The sequence below is a fragment of the Pimephales promelas genome, chromosome 13, assembly GCF_988280905.1.
Source record: "Pimephales promelas chromosome 13, fPimPro1.hap1.1, whole genome shotgun sequence".
NCBI lineage: Eukaryota > Metazoa > Chordata > Actinopteri > Cypriniformes > Leuciscidae > Pimephales > Pimephales promelas.
Genome location: NC_142781.1, coordinates 23,908,534 through 23,934,664, shown reverse-complemented (window position 1 = coordinate 23,934,664; position 26,131 = coordinate 23,908,534). Strand labels below are relative to the sequence as shown.

Sequence of the window (26,131 nt, the reverse complement as noted above, 5' to 3'; positions counted from 1 at the left end):
TCAATATTTGTTTTGATAACGATGTGACATGTTGTTTGAACAATAACTAATGAATTGCCATCGTCAAATACAATATCTAAATGAAACGGCTTTCAAACAATCCAAACAACCCTTCAAAAGCACTAAAATCTCTATTGTGGCTGCTCTAATTTTCCTAATACCTTTTAACAACTCCACCAATTTAGATTTTTCTAACATTAATCATTCATACACATCATGTAAACATATCCACATAAAACCACTAATGGTGCCCACGCACAAACCATGCTGGAATAGTGTTGTGTCTTTAATAGTTATAATTTATGGATTAAAGGCCCTGTGGAGACTGAAAGGCTTAGAGTAAATCAATACAACCCACACATTTAACTTGTCCATGTATTCATTACTCAGCAAAAATGTATACAATATACATGTTTATCTAGCACTGCGGTCCTGTGAGGCAAGACATTTGTTCCATTGTATATCACTATACAGAGGAATGCCATTAAAACTCTCTTAACTTGACATGTCAAATGGAATAATAAAAATATGCAAGAATGGTTAATCTAATTTCCTCCACATTATCTTCTTCATCACAGAGTTATCGGTGCAATATAAGCCACAACATACCGAGGGTGATGATGATGAGGGTGATTTTGTTAACAGTGATCGATTAAGAAGACACACTCACTTGCGGAATGTGGGAATGCCGTGGATAGATCGCCCAGGTGACGTCCCGGAGCTTTGGCTGCGTCCAGATAGTAAACTGTCTGTCTCGAATTGAAAGGTTCCATCACAGTCATCTGGAATATCAAGGAATTCACCATCGCTCCACACCTTCACACTCCCGTCCATGGTCTGATATTTGATCTCAATGGAAATATTTGTCTGAAATACAAAAAAAAATTAAAATGAATTACACATATACACAGTCAGTATGTCATATTATATGCCCAGTAAAAATATTGAATATATAAGGCATGTCTATCTTTTTCAAGTAGACTATTGAATAATTGTCTTTTTGTGCATGTTCTTTCAAGTAGGCTTCAAAAAAAAACGAAATTGACTTTTTAATAAGAATACATTACAAACGTTCACAGGTTTCACAAGCAATGACCACTCTTGTCTAACCTAGACACAACTTTTAGGCTGAGGAGAGGTAGAACAATAAGATTCAGGTTAGGTGTTAAGAGTTAAGTGCTAAGGTTAGGGTCATGCGACAGTCTGTCAGCATCAGTTACCCTTTCCTTCTCATGTTTACAAACTCATTAAAAGGAACAAGGAACAATTTAGCCTCAGTCCAACTTATCTCTGTCAACTGCCTGATGGTCACTTATCCCAGGGGTACAAAAGGGTGAACCTGAGCCCTGGTACAGCTTTACTTAGATATAACCCCTGCTTTAATTAAACAAGGCACATTTCAAGCTTTGCTGAGTTCTCATTTCACCAACAATAACAAAAAAGTAACAGTGGTTTATAGTTTTTGCACAGTGTACTGTAAGTACAAGTCAAAGACTAAGCTGCATGAAAGTACATTCATAAAATAAAAATTGCTTTAAAAAACATTACAATAGTGTCAGAATTGCACTGGGTCAAGAATGAAATGGCTAGAAGTGGAGGAGAAATACTGACATATAGTCACTCAATACTGTGTGACAAGTTTAGACTTACTTTTCTTGGTAATATATCCAATAAAATAAGTATGTTTATGGCCCCATGGCTCCATGGATCATTTATTTTTGGAAAGTTTTCTGTTTTTCTAGCAAAACAATGTTTTAATTTACACTTTGACAAAGTTTGAGGGAGCTTTTATTCAGTGTCCTGGAATATTAATGAATGACTGCATAGCCCTAAGCAAGATAAAACATGACCAAGAACAAGCCAGTGATCACCATTGTGTTGCATAACAGCTTAGACATTTTAACAATAACTCCTCCTGTGTTGTGCTGTAAAAAGGTGGGCAGATAATGAAAGTGTTGACAGTTTAAAGGAAATTATTGGCGAACATGTAACAAATTTAGGCGTGTGAACAGATTTCTGCAATAGTGTGTAAGACTAACACTTACTACTCCTTACAATAAAGTCAACTAAAGTCACAAACAAGTTACTTTTGGAAGTTGCATTTAAGATTTACTTGGTTCAAAAATGTTTTAAAGGAGCAATAACCAAACTGGTAAGATCTTAAGTGATAAGATTAGTAAGAGTCAAAGGAAGCTTAATGCAGAAAATAAGTTTAATATTAAAGCTACATGATACATTTCCTTTATAATCAAGCTGCTATAAGCAGGACCCATATAGAAATCAACCTGCACATGATGGTGAATATCAGAGAGAGCAAGAGAGAGAGAGTTACTGTATAGAGATAACTGTATAGTTCCTTATAGCCTCAGAGTAGACATGTAACCATGACAACGATGGTTTCATGCAAGTTGTGCAAAGCTAGACCCTCTGGTGAAATATGTGAATGGATGTTTTTGTGAGTGGGTGTGTTATATGAAAAAAAGAGCATCTCTGATCTTCCAGACCAGAAGAAAAACATGCACATGCACTGTCTGCCATCCTCACGTCTCACCCGTATGGCTGTGTTATTGTCGTCAATAAGAGTGTCAGACACCTCCAAGTGACCCTCCTCCACCACCTTCTGTAGAACCATGCGGAAAGTGCCAATTAACCTGCATACAGAAAAAGTTCAGTCAGACAGTTGTGTCAAATAACGATCTAACACTTTGGTCTGACCCGATGTTCACTGAGCTTGTAAGGGTGGTGATGCAGATACACTGCGATAGTTACAAAGAGCATGTGAAAAATATCAACACTGTTGTTATCACACACACACACACACACGCATGAGTCACGCATGTGACTCATTACATTTTTACACTCGTTTATATATATATATATATATATATATATATTTGATGTATAGCTGAAATGAATATCATGAACTTCAGTCTTCACAAATGTTATAATTGTTTATCATTTTTTTATCATTTCATTTTTTCATTTACTACTACTGCTATTAGCAGTCAGCCATGATCGTTAAGATTTTCTCTAATGCTCACTTAAGGCTGCACTCATTTGATCAAAAATACAGTAATATTGTGAAATATTATTCAATTTAAAGTAACTGTTTTCTATTTAAATCTATTTTAAAATCTCATTTATTTCTGTCATGGCAAAAGCCGAATTTTTAGCAGTCAGCATCATTTCCCAGACTTCAGAAATCATTATCATATGCTGATTTGCTGCTCAAAAAAATATTTCTCACTATATTCCCATATGAAAATGGTTCTGCTGCTTAATAATCTTGTAAAAACCAACGTGATTTTTTAAGGATTATTGATGAACAGAGTAAAAAAAAAAGTTAAAAAGAATTTGAAAGTATTTGAAACAAAAGTCTTTACTGTGATTTTATCTTGTCCTTGCTAAACAAAACTATCAATTTCTTTAAAAAATAAACTTTACTGATCCCAAACAGTTGTGTAATTCTGTGAGTGAAAGTGTCTGATAATAGTGTCCAGTTGCTCGTCTGATTTCAAAAAAACATTTTTTATTAGACTACTGAAATGTCTGGACCTTTGTGGGTTTACATGATTTTTCAAAAGCATTATACATTTATTGTTTGTTAGTAAAAAAAATGGAATGGAATTAAAGAAAATGAAGAATCTTGTATTGTGCAAATATAACATTATTAAAATAAATTTTTAATAACTATTCTGCATATAAATATCTGAATACTGTCCCCTCTGGTAAACATTTAAACATTTCCTATCAAAAAGGGCAGTTAAATGTATTTATTACCAGCTGCAATCACTTCTAGGGGCACAAACACATGCTTTTTATGTAACCCCAATGCCTGTTTTGAAGTTAGAGGAATTCAGACTCGCACATCTACACAAGAAGATCAACACACACATGGGAGATAGGAATGCGTAGTTTTTCTGCTTGTTAACTCAACTCATATGAAAAGTGACAGGCAGTGAACAAAAGCAATCAGGAACTCTGGACAGACCATTAAAATGCTACATGTAGTTAGCTGACACACACTCTCTTGTCTATTACTGCATCACTGTCTAAGAGAGACAGGCAGGTCTATCCATGTAGTCAGTAAATTTGATGAGAAAACAGATCAAACCACTCAAACCGCTAATAGTTTTAGCACCTGCCTCTGAGCTACAGCTGTATTTGGATGTGAAATGACAAACTCAGTCAGCACCATTGTTCATCCGGGACTCGATACAGGAAAAAAAGACCATTGTGATTGATATGCGACCAGCTTAGTGGTGAAATGATGGCTTTGTCTATAAACTGCATGCATCCACGGGTGAATAATTCACTGATCCTGGATCAGGTTCTGGCTCTCGATCAACATTTCTAAAGACCCCACATACATTATTGATCCTCTGAACAAAAAACAGACAATTGACTTTCATCTGCTCCATAATTTACTGTGTCCTGCCTTGTCAAGTCCGTTCTCTTTTTTTTAGGAGAGGTCAGAACCAGAGAATTTACAGTTAATCCCATGTTGCTTTTTTATTTTTCTTATACACATTTTCTACAGTAAATTGATACCAATTTAGAAATTGATCTTGATACTGTACATGCAAGTTGATTTCAGATGTCCTAAATGAAAATTGTAAGTATTTCTGACTTATTTATATTACTGATTTGGTGATTATATTTAATCCTTAAAAATGTACTGTTACTGTGAAGACTATAACCACCATATAAATTGAGAGGGACAATGCGCGTTTCTTCTGTTAAAATTGGGAGGAAATGGCAGGAGTTCTCATTTCGTTAGTGAGTAATATAATGAATGGCCGTGTTGGAATTCTGAGCTGGAATTTGCGGTTCCTCGGCACATTCTCTGCAGTTCTGCAGTTATCAGTGACAGATCCTGTTATAGAGCCGCACTGTACTCTCTGCCTTCTAGAGATATTACTAATTTAATGCATGAAATTGCACCCCAATTCCTGACATACATTCACCGACATAAAACGTTAATTCACACAGGCTTATTTCGAAACCAAACTAACCCACCAATACATTTTAAAACACAGTGACTAACATGTTTTTTGAAAGAAGTCTCTTATGATCACCAAGGCTGCATTACTTGATCAAAAATACAGTAAAAAAAAACAACATAATATTGTAAAATGTGATTACAGTTTAAAATAATTGTTTACAATTTTAATATTTTTTTTTACATTTACAAGTTTTTTACAAGAATTTTTTACAAGAAATTCTTTCAATTTTTACAAGAATTTTCAACAGCCATTGCTGCAGTCTTCAGTGTCACATCATGATCCTTCAGAAATTATTTTAATTTGCTGATTTGGTCCTCATGTATCACAAACATGATACTTTTTTTTCAGGATTCTTTAAAAATAAAAAGTTCAAAAGAACAACATTTATTTTTAACATTATAAATGTCTTTATTGTCATGTTTGATCAGTTTAATATGTCCATGCAGAATAAAAGTATCAATTTCTTTTTTTTTTTTTTGACTGATACCCAAACTATTTATTATCAATTTGATTTCTTCTCATATGGTCTTTATTTGCAGGATGCGATCCTATGCTATACAGCAGCCATCTACAACGTCACCACCTGGTGGTCAGTTGGTCATGAAACAACAACAGCAATGTTGAATGAATTACCATTGATTCTCAATTACTGCCTGATCTTCCCATGGCTAGGAAATGTTCACCTCTAATGTACTGTTTAACCTTAATATCATATCAATAATATCTGTCATAAGGAAAATAGAGTTTCTGAGCAACAAATCAGTCTGCTGCGTGTACACAATGGTCTCACACCTGGTGTTTTGTCCCAATCTACTGAGTTCGCATAGATCACGATCAGGTCAGGTACGTAATGCATATGATGGATAGAAATTACATCTGTAAATAAACAAATGAGTGGTGCGGTTAACATATGTCACAGGGGCATATGAATTATTCAGCAGATCCTCTTCTTATACATTGTGATCTATTCACAGGTGTCACAGTCAACTCTAAACAATGCCTATGATAACAAAACAAAGCGCTGACCATTGATTGTACTTAAATTAAATTTTTCTATTTAATTAGATTTTTCTAATAGTGCTCACGGCAGCTGCTTATTTACTAATTCATGTTGATGTAGCCAGACCAAGATAACCATATACACTCGCACACACACACCAACACTGACGTCCGCATCACGAGAAGTGTCACACTTTCAGGCCACAGAATTTGCACGTCATTCAGTGGAGAACAGCAAGTAAAGATTGTCAGCCTATTCAACACATCTGGAGGAGTACAGTACAGGTATATAGAAAACACCACAGCACTCCTTCAGAGTAGTGAGAGAAAAGCTTCACAGAGTGAATACTGACAGGTACATGAACAGGAAATAAACTGCTCCGCATCCAATCAACATTGTTAGGCGAACCTCTATTCTGTGGCTGCTCTCTCATTCGAGTGGAAATTAGAATGGGCAGTAATTAATTAGCGTAAATAACTATCAAACTACTAAAGGATAGATAAGATCTTTTCTATCTTTTTTACAACATTTTAAAATACCTAAAAGGCTCAAATAATCTACACTGCTACTGGACTATGGTCAATACAACATATTATGAAAACCAGCTTCACAAAAAAAAAAGTACGAGTTATGAGGTCCTGTATGGTCCGATGGAAATAACAAAGAACTATTGTTATACAAACAAGCCTTAGTTTGTCTAAGAGAACATTTAATGCTTTGTTGATAGAGTTTGTTTGGAGACCATAGGTTGAAGCCATGAATGTTAATTAAATGTCAATAAATACTATGCAATCAGAAGCAAGTACTATATATTAATAGGCTGCTATCTTTTTGTCCTGATCAGAAGTCACACACACAGCAAATGTTTTGAATTATCATACCTGTTAGTAAAGACTTTGCTGTAATTAAACACTTGGATCTCCAGCATCTCGTCCCCATCCACTTGACTCCCAATTGGCCATCGGAACGCCTGGAAAACAAACCAAACAAAGCCAAAAATCAATATGTTCAATCTGTTTTTAACAGAACTGATCATTTGTAGACATTTCCATATTTAATATCCACACCATATTGAGTCCATAACCAAAACAGCTCTAGTACAACACTGCACCATTAGATTGTCCTATGAGCACAGATAAAGGCAGGCGAAATTTATCGATAATGCTGTGCTTGGTGATCTATACGGAAGCCCATTTATGCTTCAGAATAAAACAGTAAAAATATCATTATGAGATGAAGTTTAAATTACACATAGTCACATTGTGAGATATAAAAGTTGCAATTACAAAAAAAAAAAGTCACATATGGAACCGAATTAGAAACAGATTTGGTAATTTGCACATCCTTAAAGCAGTCCTTTACTATTACTAAATGTGCCCATTTTGTCTAAAGATAGAAGATAGACACTAGTCTCAATCTAAATACACTAAGGTCAGCCCATTTACTTGCCATTAACATGACAAACTTTACCAGGGATTTCAGTGTGAATAATCAACACATTCTCATCCTTTGGCATCATATAGGTGACGCCATATGACATTTTGTTGAAATAATACGCACATGATGGCACCCTTTAGCGTCAATATAACTCGCACTTCCTTTTAAACGAATTGTTGCAAACTTGCAATCTATGACACTGCAGGAGTCTTTTCTGGTGCTAGGGCTCTAAACCAAGGGATGATGCATTAGCTTGCTCATGATCCCAGAACATGGACTCCCATCTGGTACACTGATCTATACAGACAAACGGGCTACCCTGAGGGCTGCTGAGGCGTTCTGTTTCACTGCGATTATGGAGAACAGCGGTTCTCCACTGCAAGGCTGTGAGACCAGTGTTTCTTGCCAAATCAATCAGTGCAGAGCTTAGACTGGCTTGGATGCACTGGCTAGGGGAATGAGATTTTTTGATGCGTGATTAAAAAGTCACAGAGGCCACGTGCAGGTAAATAAGGCTGTCACTTCTGCTTAATCCTGTTTGGAACACATAGTTTGGTTATTTACAGGACGATGGCCACATTTAACAAACAAATTAAGTCTTGAAAAATTCATGTGGTAACAACATGTCTACAGAACTGAACGCATAGTAATTTACTGTTATTACAATCACATTAGAGATTCGTTTCTGTTCTCCAAATGGTTCTGTTCTTCTTCACTCCATCACACATTTTGAGACAAGTAATTGCAGAAGCAATTATGAACTACAAATAAAGTCAGTATGTGAGACTAAATAAATGTGTTTTAGTCTGAATTAGGTAAGATGTGTACTTCCATTTCAGTTTCACCAATCCTAAGAAAAGAGTTGAGGTGAAAACAAAGATGATAGGAAACGAAATATAAATAATAAGGCCACTAAATTCATCAGTATGCTGAAATAATTAGTTGAACCAGGGCAGATTGGGGAATAATTATTTTCAAAGTTGAACTCCTGCCAGCTCATTGTGGATGAAATTGCATTATGTTTACATTTAACCTCAATAATATCCTATAAAATGAACAGCTTTTTAAAGTTTTGCATATAAACAAACAGAAAATATATTTTAAAAAAGGAAATTGAGCTTGTCAGGGTGCTATGTAAATGAGGCTTACACAAGGAAATAACGTATTTAAGAATCTAGTGAAACCTACACTCTAAAAAATGCTGGGTTGTTTTAACCCAATTTTGGGTCAAATATGGACAAACCTGAAATGTTGGGTTAAAAATGTAATGTAAAAATTTAACCCAACGGCTGGGTTAGTCCATATTTGACCCAAAGTTGGGTTAAAACAACCCAGCATTTTTTAGAGTGTAATGGGATAAAAGATGTTGAGCTTGGTTGTTGAGGTTGGGATGCTGTTATTAACCACACACACACACACAAAAGCAAACTTCTGTCAACAGGACACCTACGGTCTTATATTCCAAACACATTAGGAACATTTGTCTATTTGAATGTTATGGGTTCTCATCACAGTATGAGAAGTTAATGCGATGAGAGACATGATCCTCACTAGACAGGGAGTGATACTTACCAGATGCTTGTACAGAACTACATATTAACATTTTATAATACAGAAGGGAAAAAACTGGAACACGGGAGGGTCTCAAAAAGAGTCAAACAGCATATTGAAAGTCGTACAACACAAAAGGCTGAAAAGAGGGTCTATGTGAGATTTACTAGATGTCTCAAACCACCTCTATTCGCACTCGAGCAGTTGCACAAACCACAGCACAGGTCTATATGCTAAACCTACAGAGAGGAGCCGCCACTGATGGAGTATTCTGCAAGAATTGTGCGCTTTGCATGCCTTCACGGACTGAGCCAAATACACAGGGTAAAGTCCAGTCAAGCGGAGTGAGGATTTTCCCCTCAAATCCCTGAGCCCCAGTGCCGGAATCTATATTCACTCCCACGGATGGTGCAAAATATGAGTAAGAATAAACAAGAGGAGATGGAGCTGGTCCTTAGAGAGACAGAATTAACTGGCAGTGAGTGCTTATTTTAAACTCACTCGTCTCTACAATCCCTTGTGTACATTAACCTTTAGTACGTTTATTAGAAAGCTTGAGGTGAGAGGCGGCTCGGAGAGTATATGGGGAAGAATAAGGAACATGAAGAGTAGAGATAGGAATCATCTCTTTAACATCCTTATGCTCCCTGTTGATAAATGAACAAACAAACAAACACAGAGCTATTGGAAGTCAGTCAGATGTAAACAACCTATAATTAAGTTATAAACTTCCACAAATCTCAACCATTATCACGCAAACATAACATTGAGGATCTATAATAACCTTTTGTGAGATGTTTAAAATGGTCTGATGGGGTGTTATTGATTGTTAATTATAAATGAACAGAAATGCATTTTAGGTCAGTTATCGCCTTTATTTATTGCTGATGTTATCTTTATCAAATCTCATCTTTATACTGTATGTTGTGATGCCTAAATTCACTTGTTTTTAGTTTTTAGAGTTTTGTTTTCATTTCCTCAGACAAAATAGTATAGAATTTTAACATCACAATAATAATTATACCAGTTATAGATGGCCATAACATGAAAATATTGTCTCCTTGAAGGCCAGATTCTTAATATATTGAGCATCCCTATAAATGAAAAAACAGAATATTGTATGAAAATGTGCATAATTCTGTTTGCCGCAAATAATTATGGATAATATTATTACAAGAACCTGTGAAAAGTTGCAACATACCCTTTACAATAATTATTAATACTCTTACAAAATGCTGCTGGCTATCTAGAGAACAGATTAGAAGGAATTACAGTGACTGTGCCCATAGATGCAGATCAGATGAAGATCAAATTATCTTTGCAGATGATACGGCTGCTGATTATAAACTTTGAAAAAATTCTATGCAGCTGAGAGTTATTCTTGTAATAGCATTTGTAAGAAGGCTGGATTCATCAACCCTAAGACGTAGCGCTAGTTCACACTTGCTCACCATGACTAATTAACCATGGAAATAAAAATTAATTGGACAGAAATAGCATGGCTCGTGCACTCATTTTCAAAGCATAAGCTTCAACGCATTTTGTTAGATGCATGGTTAAAATGGGATTTAAAAAAAAAAAAAAACTTAATTAAATACGTTTTTAACAAAAAGTCTAATACTAACTTACTTTATAATGGGTAATTTCATGTTTTATAATACCAAAAAAGGCGATCACACAAATTCTGAAAGAAATGCTGGAAATACAGGAGTCTGCCCATGAAAAAAAGTCTTATCTCCTCCTGGTGTCATGAGGTTTGAGCTCAGAGAGCTGTGACATTACGGATTCACTCAGTGTCTTGTTGACTGGACTCTATTTCACTGCAGATAACTCTGAGAAATAGAGCCTATTCTCAATTTATTATTTTCTTTTACTAGATTTTTTACAGGTTTTGAAACCCAATATTTTTATAATATTAATGTTTATATTGTAAATAGAATCCCAATCAAATATAATATATGCTTAAAGGACAATGTACAGTTGGCTCCACAATGAATCTTAAAGCTCCTACTAAGAAAAATTACATTGATTTTACCATGTGCCAATTACAAGTACCATTACAATGTACAAAACAATCAGCATAGTGACAAGACAAACACTGAAACATTATTAAAGTAGAGAATTTTCACTATGATCAAGTTCTGTTTGTCTGAATCAAGAGTGGGTCTGGGTTTCCCTCTCTAACATATGCGTGAATAGATGAGCTCTCTGCTTCAGTGATGGTGAAGACCTGAGGTGATGAGTTTGTAATTCAGCTCTAAGAAACTAAGCGCCTCTTCACGTTTTAAATGCACGGAGAGTGAATTATTCAATGACAAAGGATCACACGCTCTGACATGCCACATCTCCCTCCCCCTCTCTCTCCCTCTTGTCTGTGATTCAGCTAATGGAAAGCTGCATGAACATTCAACTTTTTCATTGAAATCAATCCCTCTCTATTAGGTAAAAAATGTGCACTGGTCCTGACATCAAACCGCATCTCTAATCAGCCTCCTCAGTCAAGCCCTAGTGATTTTCTTTCTCACACTCGCTTGCCCTTCCATTTTTTTTCCTTCTCCTCCTCTCCTACATTTTTATCAGTCTCTTTCTCATATCTTGTATGCTTTGGTCTCGTCTTCTCCTTTTTTGTTTCTTGTAATTTAAGCTTTTTGATCTCAATTTCTCAGCGCTCATCTTCATCTCTATCTATCTTCCAACCTCTGCAATGTTTCATGCTGTCAAATCCTAAAGTCACTTCCTGACATTAATACAACAAGTTAAAGCACTTCTTATTTCAGATTCCCAGTGTGCGACCAACTCGCGGGAACATTTCAGCTAATTAAGCTCATTAAAACAGATTGTTTTGATTTACTGCAGTAATCGGGAATGATTTAATGTGGCTATTACTTCTTCACTCTTCCCTCTACACCATATGGCCTCACAGTGTGTGATTTCTCCTGCAGCACCTCAAACATCTCACCCTCTGCAGATTCCACTAGGTGACCTTATTCAATTCTGAGTCACAACAAGCTCATATCTTCCCCTTTCCTTTTCCATTAAATCTAAAGCATCAAAAGACATGGTGACATGGTTTTAAATGTATGTATTTTGTTTAACAATTGATAAAGACAGGGGGCAGTAATGTTACACTCTAAAAAATGCTGGGTTGTTTTAACCCAACTTTGGGTCAAATATGGACTAACCCAGCCGTTGGGTTAAATTTTTACATTACATTTTTAACCCAACATTTCGGGTTTGTCCATATTTGACCCAAAATTGGGTTAAAACAACCCAGCATTTTTTAGAGTGTAGACTTTAAGTGGCACAGTATGCAATAGAGATTGTGCAAGGTAGTTTAGTTAAATGCAAAATGCTAGCCTGTTTTTGAATGTATTTGAAACAAGTCACCAGATCTTTTGTTCATTTAATTGTCTATTAACTTAATCCGCACCTGTTATATCAGTAGTTCTCAAACAATTAAAAATAGTTCTAGGGTCACAAACAGCAGGGGATAACCATGCTAAATGCAAACCACATAATTAATTATGCATAGATAGCATATAAAATAAATAAGCTTATTAACTTTTAATAATGAAGGAGAAAATTATTCACCTGTCTGTTATTTAAAGCTGCAGTCCGTAGCTATTTTGGGTTAAAAATGATCTAAAATACATATTTGAGAAAATATATTAACCAGCCAGTGTTCAAAACTATCTGCTTAGCTCTGCTCTATTCAAAATGGCAAGCTTGTAATAATGTTTTTAATTCCAGTGGTACTGGTGAATTTCCGCGGGAGATTCGAGCATGTCTTGGCGTCATTACGTCACATCTTGTATACACACATCTGTACACATAAAGAAGGAGTCTCGGCTAGTCTATGAGTGTGAGGATGTTGGAGGTGGAGATTTATAGCCTTTTCTCACAGCACTTGATATAATTAAACATCAGTTTGATGGAAGATCCAAAAAGGTTCAAACGACAATCACCAGTGACAACAGATTCACCCATTGTAAAATGCAAAAGACTTTCGGACTTCGGAGTGGCTACAGAAAAAAGAGACTGCAACCGGACCCATGCGAAAACAACGATACATATATCGGAAGGACATTACATGTAGTCACGCAATGCTTATGTTTTTAACGTTAACAATTTTAGAACAAAGTATAACGTTAATTTGCATGTTTTTGCATGATATGATAACTTTTAACATTTATTGCTATGATAACATTCATTCATTTAGCAGACCGGGGACCTCCTTGCTCGGAGTCAACAGTGCTACCCACTGAGCCACTGTGTCACCCCTTTTCCATGAATAAATATATACATTTCTTTTTTTCAACTTTTTACACTATTTTGGTACTTGCCACTAAAATAAAAGTCCTAAAGCATAACTATTTGATAATCACAGCTTTACATATGTCTGATCTCTAGCTTGATAAGTTCAACCTTCATACCTTTTAAAATAACAAATTCATTTGTCACCTTTTCATTGGAAACACAACAACATCTAATGTGTAACGTCAACGTTTAATTCTTTGGCAGCAGTTGAAAACTGTTGGAAACAGAAAGAATGATTAGATTGACAAAAGAGAGAGATGTAATTTGGTGCTTCATTGAGCCATTGAAGAGAATGATCATATCAAATGAGATCTGCTGGTCATGATGACACAATTCCCCATCAGCATAATGAGAAAGCAACTCTTAGTTTCTTACTAAGAAAGACATTGATGCAGTGTAATAGGCTGAAGTTTTATGCTGGACATGAACTTAAATGCATGGGAGTAATAGAGCTGAGGAAAACAATGTTTGTCACTCTTCCTTAAATGGGTATACATGCTTGTATACAAACAGCAGACAATTTTTTTTTTCAACAAAAAGGATTCGAGGAAAGGTATTCATTCTTTAAACATACTTTTAATGCCCTTTGTTTCATTACACTCTGTATTCTTGTGCAACTATGTCATCACTTCAAGTATTTACTCATTAGCATTCAAAGAAAATTTGCACTGGTTTACAATTCACCAGGCCCATATATTAGACCCGTTTTCCAACTTTTATTATGTTATGCATCCCCAACAGCCGCATTAGAGACTCAAGTACCTTATCTTCAAAACAAAACAAGAAGTATATTCATTTATTCTAGATTACTTTTGCATTTTCATTAAAATCATTAAAGAAGCCTTAGAATCATTAACTACTAAATTAAAAATATTGACACTGTGCAAGATCTGTCTTTAATAAGACACCCCTGAGCTTGTTTGCCTTTTAACATCACCTTCATGTTTGCCAATCATACAGAAATGTTACAACCAAGTGTTTGTAAATAAAATGCAGATGGTATGTTAAGTCCAATGTATTAATCATATGGTGGGTGGACTATAAAACAGAAGCTCAACAAAATATGAAAATATCTGCAACAAACCAATACCCTGGCATTTATACAGATTTTAAAGTGAAGTTATGATTTAAAGGTTAAAAATAACTTACTGTACAAGGTCAAAATCCTTTTCAAATACCCCTTGGAAGCCATTTAAGAAAAGCCTGGGTTTCACGTTCCTCTACATGATAATAAATGTTAACAAGGTCTAAGAGAAATTGCCTATCACTATGGGCACTATATTCAGCAAAATCTTTCTCCATCTTTAATATTTGACGTAAAATGCTAATGAAATATGTACACATCTGATCTATTTCATCCACCACAAGAAGTGCCTTAACCAGCGTGAGCATCAAACTTTCCCATCAGCCGCTGTTAACAAGTTTCTTGCTGGACTCCTGCTAATAAAATCGATGGTTTAAAGATTGGCACTCCTGCAGAGCTGATGTAAAGGAGGGCAATTTTGCACATGGTTGCAGCAAGTGTCTGCCTAAAACCGTGTCTGTCCATCAGTCAACATCAGGCTGCATGCCTAAAGCAGTGTTCAACAGCCCTGCAACAATACGCCATAACAATCCACAGCATTGAGAAGTGCTTAAAATGTTATTTATATGATGCATAAAACGAGGAAGCACATATTGTGTGGGGAAAAAATGCATCACTATATCAGGTATGTTAAGAGCAGGATGTGTCTGGTTAAATTATGTACAGCTTTGTCTTTGCAAGCGACTGTGAGCTTGTTGAAGATAAAATAATAATTGCTCATACATAAACAATAGCTGGGTCCATTCTGATTCAAATGAATAGTCTATTTGTGTGAGTACAGCTGAGACCTGAAAGGTGTACTCAGCTGCACACAGCAAGGTTAGAAAACAAGGTAGAGCCCAATGATTTCTGCGTTGCCGAAAAAGAGGACAGAGTTGTTTAATCCAGTCACTTTAACGGTAGGGACATTCAATTAATCAAAATCATACATGGACTAGTGTCTGTGATTGTTAGACCGTAAAAAGGAACATGAAGTCTAAATGTTCTGTTTGTCTCAGAATTAATGAGCAGCTGCACTCAAGAACAAGTGGTTCTCATCGTATTTTCAGTGTCTGCTGTCTCATTATATGAGGACAAGATGAACACAAGAACTTCATTTCCAGAGCTGCTCTGAGAGTTCACTCCATGAGCATTTCATCACTGTTTCAAAGAAAGCTATCGTCATATAGCTATCACACAATCAAGAGACACATTCTAGCCCTCAAACGCTCCTGCAAAAAAATCCAACACTGATTATGTTGTTACGGTTTTATGAATTCGATTGATTAGACATGCTTTTTGATGTTTAAATTTTTAAGTCTGCAGACGGAAAATTACTGCTCCAAAGGATTTATTAAAAGGCAACGTTTTTGACCCTCAGGTCTTCATCAGGCACAATTGTGCTCAATTGTGACTTATTGTCCTGGAACTGAGCCCAATCTGGGTCTTTGGGATGTGCACAACATTTTTGTATTTTTTACATTTTTAATTAAAGCATTCAAATACAATCCAGAAAATGAAAATGGAAACAAAGAATTAGAGGGAAACTGATTAGGACCCTAGTCAATGCAATGTTCAATTGTTCTCAGATAATAAGGCTGTGAGGAAACAAATGGAGAGATACATGTCAGAATGAGAGATGGAGAGAATGTCAGTATGGTAGTACACGAAGCAGGGAAGTATGCTTAAAGGAGCAGTTCGCCCAAAAATTAAGACTTTGAAACACAAATAAACGAGAAATTTCTGTACCAACAAGGCATTGCATCAAGCAAGCAAAGTTGAGCTTCCTTTCACCATAATATGGTGAAAGGACCATGTTTCTGCAGAAGATTGGATTAAAACGCTTGATTCATATGGATTTTTTTATGATTTCTTTTTGCATTTTTAATACGAGAGAAATCACTCAAATATTATTTTTTTCCCTATGCATGTGTTTAGTATTTTTTATGCGTATGTGTGTCTATACAGTATGTTGCTAGATTGTGTATGTTTAGTTATATCTATGTAATTTTCTTTATATGGATATATAAAGAAGGTTTTTTATTTATTTTATTATTATTTATTTATTTATTTTTATTTTCAATATATATATATATATATATTATTATTATTATTTTTTTTTTAAGACTTGAGTGCTTGTATAGATTGGATAATTGTTGCACCACACCCACCTAAGCCTGTGGCCAATATCTTGAATTTTGACTCTTTAAATTCTGTATCTTTATGCCATTGACTGTTTGACTCTGAAGAAGACGCATGTGCGTCGAAACGTTGGTCATTTTATCCTAATAAATATATTAAAACGTTCTGTGCTCCGGTCCTGCTCCTTGGTCCTAGTTAGACCCTGGGTCCTTTTCCACAGCTTATTGTGTCCTGTTCCGAGAGCACTGGCTAGGCTGAGGCGCAAGTGATTCCTTTCCATTATTAAAAAATATCTCAATTTGTCTTTTGAAGATGAACAAAAGTATGGGTTTGGAAAAACATGAGGGGTGAGAATATGACAGGATTTTCATTTTTGGGTGAACTATCACTTAAACACGGATATGAATATGCATTTTATATGCAAAATGCAGAATGTGAATGTTAACCCATAAAATCTGTGCTGAACATACTTTCCATCTTGAGATAGGTTCTGAGTTCAATGTTGTGTGGATGCACCAAACTACATTATATTTATTCATTTAGCTGACGCTTTTATCCAAAGTGACTTACAATTGCTATATATGTCAGAGGTCGCACGCGTCTGGAGCAACTAGGTGTTAAGTGTCTTGCTCAGGGGCACATTGGTTCGCACACTGTTCGCTTTCTGATAATGCCCTGCTTTCATTGCATGTCAGTGTTAGGTAAACTAAAACCCATGTTACTTCTAATGAATATGAAATCTGATAGTGCCTGTCATACAAACCTGAAAATACAATGATGGGGGCCAAACACAAACATGCTATTAAAAAAAGAGAAGATGGAGGGAGAGAAAGACAGAAAGAAAGCGAACATATCCTACAGTGCAGTACTAGGAGTGAAGATAGGTCTGAACTGTCTTGCGGGGTTTAGTATGAGATCTGTGATGTAATCATAAGTGGCGAGTGGGCTCAGTCGATTTGAAGTGTGTACTGACCCACTCTAACTGCCTGGTAATGATTAAACTATTACCACCAAACTATTAGTGAGGGATAGAGAGGAAATAAAAAGGCCAACCAGAAAGTTCATAGGAAATTTAAGGACAACAATATAAAAAAAAAAAACTGATTAAGTAATTACTTAGCAGCACTTGGTTTTAAAATAGATTCAAAACAGCAATTTTGTAACGCTTGCTGTTTGCAGCTCAATAAATAAATAAATAAATATTTTTTTTAAATCAACAACCCCCTCCAAACGTCAAACAAGGCTAACACTAGTGTGGGAGTCCCAATCACGACTGACAACAAAACATAATTGAATTTCTGCCTACTATGAGGACACGGTATACTATGAGGATGGTATATTTTAAAGTGCCCCTATGCTTTTTTGATTATTATCTTGCATGCAGAGCGCAAAGGTCTGTAAAGTCTTAAAGATCAAAGTGCACGACAAATAAAGTTATTGTCTCCTAAAAGAAAGAATCGATTCTGAACTGCCCAAACCAGTTGTCAGCAATTCCAGGCTCACTTCCGTAACATACGTAGGTTTATACTCAAAGTGCTTTACATTGAACATCTTCATGTCATATTTAAGAACGAGAAGGCAAACACAGCTTTACCTCCTACCAATCAAATGTAAGGATGAGACCTGTAGCAGGGATATTTCGGAGTAAAGAGAGCAATCATTTAAAGAACTGTATTAGCGTAATGGCAATTTAGCTGGTCTATTGCCACTTCATACTGCTATGTTGCTTGCCTGAGGGTCTGTGCAAAATAGGAATCAGTGGGGCTAAATGTGATGCGTCTGGCCACGGTTGAGCGGTTCGATTCCTCGTGTGATTCCTTCACCACATCCTCTCTTGGGGAGTGAGCAATCAAATTTGTAGCCTATATATATGTATCAGAAGATGCATGAGTTAGTAGTAGAATATAGCAGGGTTGGGGCGGACTGACCTGCTCGAATCGAGCCTCATCCTCACAGTTTTCCAGCACCCGAGAGAAGAAAGAAAGACCTGCGGAGAGATGAACAAGGTTAAAGGTCAATGTGGCTCAGAAGAGACTAACATAACAGAAATTATTTTACATATTATATACAGAAGTGGCCTAAAGTGATGATTGTTTTTAATGACAATTTAAAATGTTTCATTGTTTTATCACAAATAAAACAATTGACTAGCAGCACAACTACTCATTACATTCAATCACTTATCAGACGCTTTCATGCAAAGCGACTAACAAATGAAAACATTTGAAGCAATCAAACCAACAAAAAGGGAAAAGTGCTGTGACCAGTCCCAGTTAGTCTAGAGCAGGACATGTACCGAGGTTATTTTGTTAATAAATGAAAAATAAATGAAATAGATAAAATATAAATAGATTAGAATAGCAAGTGTTGATGAAAATGCATCTTTTTCCGTTTCTTTTTGAATGTGGTGCTCGGGTTGAGTTAGGCAGTTCACCAGAGATTTCATTCTGCGTGTCCCAAACCTCTTCACATGACAGAATTATGTACATAACCAGTTTATCAAATCCCTCAGTGTAACTCACTGAAGACCTGTTGTAGGTAACATTATAGGATTTTATTAGGATTATAATAGGCAGGTCATCACAGCCCAGAAGAACCAAAGGGTAACACTTTTCTTGAAGGGGTGTGCATGACTGGCATGACACCTTCATAACCATGACATGACATATGTCATGAATATAAAATAGGGTTGATGCATGTTTATGACAACTGTCATTAAGTGTCATTTGCTCAATAGTGACATTTTGAATGCAAATATGACATTGTTTAAGATGTCTTTGTTATGACATCTTGACATAAACCATAACATCATAACCTGTCAGTGTCTTTGTCATGACAACTTGACATTAAATTAAGTTAAACTGTCATGTGGTTGGTTTTGACATTGGCTGTCATGAGGCCATTATAATGGTGTCATGAATATTTTTCTTGACCTCAACTACACTGGTACACATTGAATTTGTCATTAAAATGTTATAATGGCTTCATGAAAGCCAATGTCAAAACCAACCAACCGCATAAAACTTGTGTCATGTCATGATTATGAAGGTGTCATGTTAGTCTTATGCACATCCCTTCAAGTAAAGTGTTACCAAACAGAGCAACAGAGAAGACATATCATACCAATATCATAAAACTGCAAAATAGTTAAAATAGTGAAGTGTGAAACTGCTTTAGAGAAGTCTGACTCTGTCTAAGAATAATACAGATCGTTGTTTCTTGTCAGAGTGTCCTTGTGGGTACAAGTAAATATGAACGCTCAATACAAATATGTTTACACACCACCCTTACGCACTTACACATGCCATCACAAACACTAATATTGAGTGTTTATTTTAGTGTAAGGCCATAACTAATAATGATTTATGTATAAACCAGTGTAAACCATTGATTTTTATCAATGCTGAAAAAGGGTAAATACATAAATCATCATTAGCTATATGGCCTTAAACTAAAATAAACACAATGCAACATAGTCTTGTCTTCAGTATGTTTGTGTTTCACAACCATCGATTTTTATAACATATGCAATCCATTTATGATTTATTGTGCTATTGTAGTTTTATGCAATCATACCATGTCTACTGTTGTCTTGATTCTTTGTTGAACAATTGAGCTGGTAATTATCATGAAAATGCTTTAGAAGAGTAAAATTAAGAAAGTTATGTACTCTGAAAATACAGACAGCAAAATTCTCTCACTCTCAGAGAAACAAACAGCATCTCATCTCAAACTCATAGCTGGCTGCTGTTGTTCACAAGAGCTTTTCCCCCAGGTAACATTTATAACCTCTATACACAGTGCTGTAGATCACAAAATTCAGCTGGTGTGGAATATTTTTTACGCCAAACTCTTAATAGGAAAACAAGAATTGACTAAAAAAAACAATGGGGAAGACTTTATGAATTGCACAGTATTATTATACTCATTGAGGGCAAAAACTAAAGTATCACCAGGCTTACAACCTAGATTTAAAGATGCTTTTGCTTGAGGAGATAGTTACGAAAATGGTTACGTAACATGCATAAATTGAGTAAAAACTTAAAGGTAGTGCAAGCAATTTCTGAGAGGCTTAGCAAACATGTACACCTCCTCCAAAACACATGAAAGTGCACAGTAAACAATTTCGAGGACGTGAACAGCTCCGGGTACAACGTCACAGGTTGCTCTTAAAGGGATATTTCACTTTGAAATTAATTTTTGATATGTTTTTGCTTACCTCAAGGGCATCCAACATGTAGGTGTCTTTGTTTCCACAGTATTTTCAATTTTAATATTTTTAGGTAAAACCGTTGTTGTCTGTCAGTCATATAATGGAGGTTTATGGGGTCCACCTCAAAGAGCATGCACAGAGAAGTCCAAATTAAACATGATTTAATGACTTGTAAATGTAAGTACACATTGATGGCCTAAGACACGAAACGAGCGGTTTATGTGAGAATAAATGCGCAAGACCGAAGCGCCCTTGCCTTCAGAGCTTGGACGTGACTGTGATTACAAGAGGTAAAAACTATATAAATACTGTTCGTTTTCTCACACAAACCACTCGTTTCGTGTCTTAGGCCATCAATGTGTATTTACGTTAATTAATTTTTAATTAATTTTGACTAGTTTAAGTTTGACTTCTCTATGCATGCTTTTTCAGGAGGACCCCCTATACCTCCATTATATGACTGACAGACAAGAACGGTTTGACCTAAAAATATCAAAATTGAAAATACGGCGGAAACAAAGACACCTACATCTTGGATGCCCTAAAACATATCAAAAATGAATTTCAAAGTGAACTATCCCTTTAATTACAGTAATTACGACAAGAGTGGCGTAAATGCAGCTCATTGTTTTGGTTTAGGATAGGGCTGAACGATTAATTGCATTTGCGATAATATCATCAATTCGATTTTCTTACTGAAATTGCTTGTCTTTGTTGAAAAAAACAGAATAAAAATAATCATATATTTAAATCGCAATATTGGTTAAAAAAAAAAATCACAATCAGATTATTTTCCAAAATCATTCAGTCTAGGAGAAACTGTAAAAGGCAGCTGTGTGTGGCGCTCAGTGACTCTCTAACTCTGCAGGCATAGCCTTACAGAAGAAGCTGATGACGTGTGATGCCTGTACAAGCAGGGTGCGCTTAATTTTTTTAAATATTTAAACCATTTCCTACCCTACCTTCAATTAAAATGCATGGGCAACCTTTAACCGACAAGACAATCTTAAACAGTAAGTTCAATAATGCAGTCTTTACAAGGAGACGTCACATTCTAAAGCAATCAAATCTCATACTGTCTGAAAGCCAATATTTTATTAAATCATTTTCTATCTCCGATACTATGATAAGAATCACATTGTAATTTTTCATTGTTCTCAGATCCACTCTGAGGTACTCAATCTAAGTTATGCAACCCGCAGGGAAACAGGACACAGCTCAGTGGAGCCCTTCCGCTCCAGACAGCCTAGATCAGGCACACTGAGCCTGGTGGAGATCAGAGGAAGACCGAAAGGGAGGAAAGGAAAGGGTGGCAGGAGGAGAGCTTAATAGTCATTGCCCTCTGAGAGGAAGGGGGGAAAACAGTGGCAACAGGACAAAGCATCAAAATGGCTTCAATCACTTGCAGTGTCTCGATAAACTCCCTAGGAGTAAGTTGAAGGAGACCGTCACACTCACTGTCATTTCAAACAGAATGTGATTCTGTAAAGATGACAAAAAGATTCCCATTAATACCTGAAGACGTTTACTCTTTTAAAACATGCATCCACGTTTTTATTTACCAATGAAATGTTATTTGTCCTAGCTCATTTCTGCTTCATTTAACTAATGTGATGTTGTAATTTATCTTTTTATATGCCAGAAACATAGCATCAACACACATCTCTGGCTTTATTTTTCTCCCACCCTTTCTCTCTTACACATACACATTTTATGAAATAGAGAATGATTGCATCAGATCAACACTTAGCAACTGTCCAGGGTGCTGAAATACAAATACAGCTGAAAAAAAAAAAAGAAAGAAAAGGGTCTCTGAGCTTGGAAAAACATTTTGGAAAAGAATCCCAGTAGCTTATTAAAATGAATATCCATTGCTACGTATCAACAACAACGTATCAAACAATACTGCAGTGAACATTAAGCCTTGATATAATCTTCTAGATAGATGCACATATAATGAAACCAAGTAGGAAAGCAGCTCAAGCTTGTGTGCGAGTCGAAATTGTTGAGATGTATCTATAAACACGGGGGGTTTTATCATATAAAAAGCCCTTGTTGTATGATAAACACATGCGTTTAAGAATAGCATGGATTTCTACAACTTTTTATCAGACACACAATTTCAAGTTACACAACACAGACATTAAATAGAACATAAAACAATATAAAACCAACATAATGTATAGTACTACCCACGATGTTTAGTGTACAACTGCACACATTCAAACCCATTCACTGGAAATGAAAAGTATTGCTCTATACCTCTGAAAGTCACTTTTGCGATTCGGTCCCCTTTCCCACGAAGCTCCGTGACAGTCTTTAGGTACACCACTAAAGCCATTTCAACTTGGAATGAGGAAGAACAATTCAAAAGCCTACAACAGAATTAAAATGTTTCATCACAAAGACCGCGGATCTATCTTGACCAACGCTGCATAACTTATAACATGGTCTTAACTGCTTTTATTCGCTGCATCAAAAGAGAAAAAAAATCCTCTCGTTGTACTGGCTGCATCCTCTGTGCGCAATAACATAAAAAGAGTTATTAATAATTAAAGAGCTTTCATTTTCTCTCGCTTTACAATGCGCACACATGTACGTACACTCGTCAGATCCGCTGCGAGACTCTTTCACACTGCTTTGATGCGCCTCGCCACTGCTCCGCACAATGCGATGACGGATGACGCCGGCAGGGGGCAGGCACTCACCGAGGACTCTCAGGTGGGGGTGGATTCTTGCAGAAAACCCCACTCCGTTTCACACAAGCTTTTATATATCTAAAAAATACATATATATATATATATATATATATATATATATATATATATATATATATATATATTACATCGTATATATTATCAATTAGAGCAAAACTGACTAAATTACAACCGCATCATGTTATCCTGAAAAAATGGTCCAGTCAACCATTTGTTGTCTTATCTGTGGTGCAGGTCAGAGTCAGACGCAATGATTCAGCCATGACTTTCAGAGGAAATGGCTCTCATAACGCATACCACCACAATCTACATCCCATCTTATCTGATGCCGGGGTAAAAACATAGCCCTATTTCTGATCAGGGCAGTGTCAGAAATGCATTTTTTTTTTAAAGTACCCCTTGAATTGATTTTCATTTGACTTTGGGGGACATACCTTGATGATTAGACTATTTTTCTTTTCAAACATAGAAAATGAATGTGTGCTGTCCCTTAATGTTAAATATTCCAACTGAATCAATTAATTGAAATAAACTTGAATTAACAAAATATAGTTGTCACCTAAGGTCTGTTTCTTTGGCATTTTTGACATTCTCTGTGGTTAATTTCAGGCAAATCATAAAATTATATTTTCAACAACAGCTAGGCCTTTTTGTGCAACTCCTGAATCATTTAAAGGTACTGTGGAAACATTCCTACAAAATTCCTGAATGGAGAGACTTTTGGCAATACAACCCTAAAGTACATCCAAAATATCCAATATGCCGAAACGGCAGCAAAAGCTTCTCCAATCAGAGTGGCAGTAGCTATCTTCCCCAACTGGACCCAGTACAACACTAATTTCAAAAGACAGAAGAAGATCAAGGGGTTTAAGCCTTAAGAATTTAATGTGGATCATGTTCTCAACTGATCTCTTTCATCTTACTGATTAGTCATTCTCTTTTACCCAGTTGTCACAGAAGCACAGGGAAAATTACAAAGATAAGACTGACACTGTGCAACCTGGCAATTACTTTGTCATGCAGAAGAGGCTGAGAAGAACCCTCTATGTAAGAACTGTACTTGAGTCACCACATCAATAACTATCTTAAAGGGTTAGTTCACCCAGAAATGAAAATTATGTCATCATTAATGACTCACCCTCATGTCGTTCCAAGCCTGTAAGACCTCCATTCATCTTCGGAACACAGTTTAAGATATTTTAGATTTAGTCCGAGAGTTTTCTGTCCCTCCATTGAAAATGTAGCCTATGTACAATATACTGCCCTTGTCTGGAAAGGAAATAAAGACATCAAAAGTCTTATCAAAGTAGTCCATGTGACATCAGTGGGTTAGTTAGAATGTTATGAAGCATCAAAAATACATTTTGGTCCAAAAATAACAAAAACTATGACTTTATTAAACATTGTATTGTCTTCCGGTTCTGTCCGCACCAGGGTCCGCACTCCGCAGTAATGCTGCTGACGTAAGACACTGCTGACGTGTTCGAGAACACAGAGAACACGTCAGCAGTGTCTTACGTCACTAGCGTCACTGCAGACTCGAAAACGCAGAAACAGAAGATAATTAAATCTTTTTGATTAAATCTGAGTGCTTTCTGTCACTCTCTATTTTGGCAGCTATGCAACTAACACTTTGATAATTTACGCTTTTTTTTCACATGTAAACATATCAACTCGCACATTGAATCTTTTTGTCATATTAAGTTATCGTGTTTCTTCAGAAAATTAGGATTAAACCACTAAATTAATATAGATTCGTTTTATGATCTCTTTATAAACTTTTTAATGCATCAAATTGGTAGTTGAATATTGCTGTCAATGGAGGGACAGAAATCGCTCAGATTTTATTAAAAATATTTGCATTTGTGTTCCAAAGATGAACGAAAGACTTACGGGTTTGGAACGACATGAAGGTGAGTTATTGATGACAGAATGTTCATTTTGGGGCGAACTATCCCTCTAATTCCCATCTCACATGGACCTAATTGCCTCTTTCTCACGGTCCCCTGAGAGTATGGCTGTCCAGTGATGGAGTCTTATTTGCTGATGTATTACTCAGGGTTATTTGTGCTTGGAGCTCTGCAGTCTCTAGGGTTTTTTCTGTTCAGTTATGTTTACATTTAGCTGCTGGGCAGTTTCTAGAGTCGAAAAAAACTGTCGTTGTTTTTTTAAAATATTATTCCCTTCTCTTTCCTTCTTGTCAAGTAATTAGAGGTTATATCATATCTGCGTCACACAGACATAGCAGCTTGATCAGTCCACCACAAACAAGTCTGCCTCAAGGGCCCGCTATTACATTGTGTTAAATAAATAAATAAATAAATAAATACAAATCTGTTGCTTTTATTGTGGGGTACCAATCAGAAAAAAACTACAGAACTGAAATCACTCACTATGACCAGCACTGTCCTTCCGAGATGAGCTATCTTTGTGAAAATATAAGGATTTACAGACATTGTTTAAGTAAAAAAGTAATTGGATGTATTTGATTTGAGATCACGCCAATGGATGTTGTCTTCGAATCAGCAGGTTCTCTTTCTTAATTTATAGCCAGGTCTATATAACATACGAAAAGCTTTTCACCAACAATAAAAAAAGTATAAATTTTAGATAATATATAGGCTAAGGCTATAGAAATGGGATGGGAATCAGAGTAGCCTTGATTTGATTAGCATAATCGATAGC

General features: G+C 36.0%; 2 protein-coding genes across 23 annotated transcripts in view; one reads left to right on the top strand and one right to left on the bottom strand.

The window, feature by feature from the left end:
* The window catches only part of otofa (otoferlin a), a 78,650-nt gene that overhangs the window by 32,414 nt on the left and 20,105 nt on the right, over positions 1-26,131 (bottom strand). For 3 of the 22 annotated variants that reach the window (XM_089118692.1, XM_089118676.1, XM_089118677.1), the window contains exons 1-5: positions 22,992-23,438; positions 18,445-18,503; positions 6,888-6,976; positions 2,552-2,651; positions 671-867 (exon numbers count right to left, since the gene is read on the bottom strand). In XM_089118692.1, the coding sequence (XP_088974818.1) occupies positions 671-867; positions 2,552-2,651; positions 6,888-6,976; positions 18,445-18,503; positions 22,992-23,070 (524 nt within the window). In that variant the 5' untranslated portion in view covers positions 23,071-23,438. Of the gene's footprint in view, positions 1-670; positions 868-2,551; positions 2,652-6,887; positions 6,977-18,444; positions 18,504-22,991; positions 23,457-24,584; positions 24,716-26,131 lie in introns of those variants that run through there. The other 19 variants (XM_089118684.1, XM_089118683.1, XM_089118682.1 and 16 more) reach the window with 14 other exon arrangements.
* On the top strand, positions 23,708-24,526 carry cimip2c (ciliary microtubule inner protein 2C). The gene is given in 4 exon segments (XM_089118258.1): positions 23,708-23,727; positions 23,729-23,779; positions 24,123-24,333; positions 24,395-24,526. Coding segments are annotated over 4 exon segments (414 nt in total).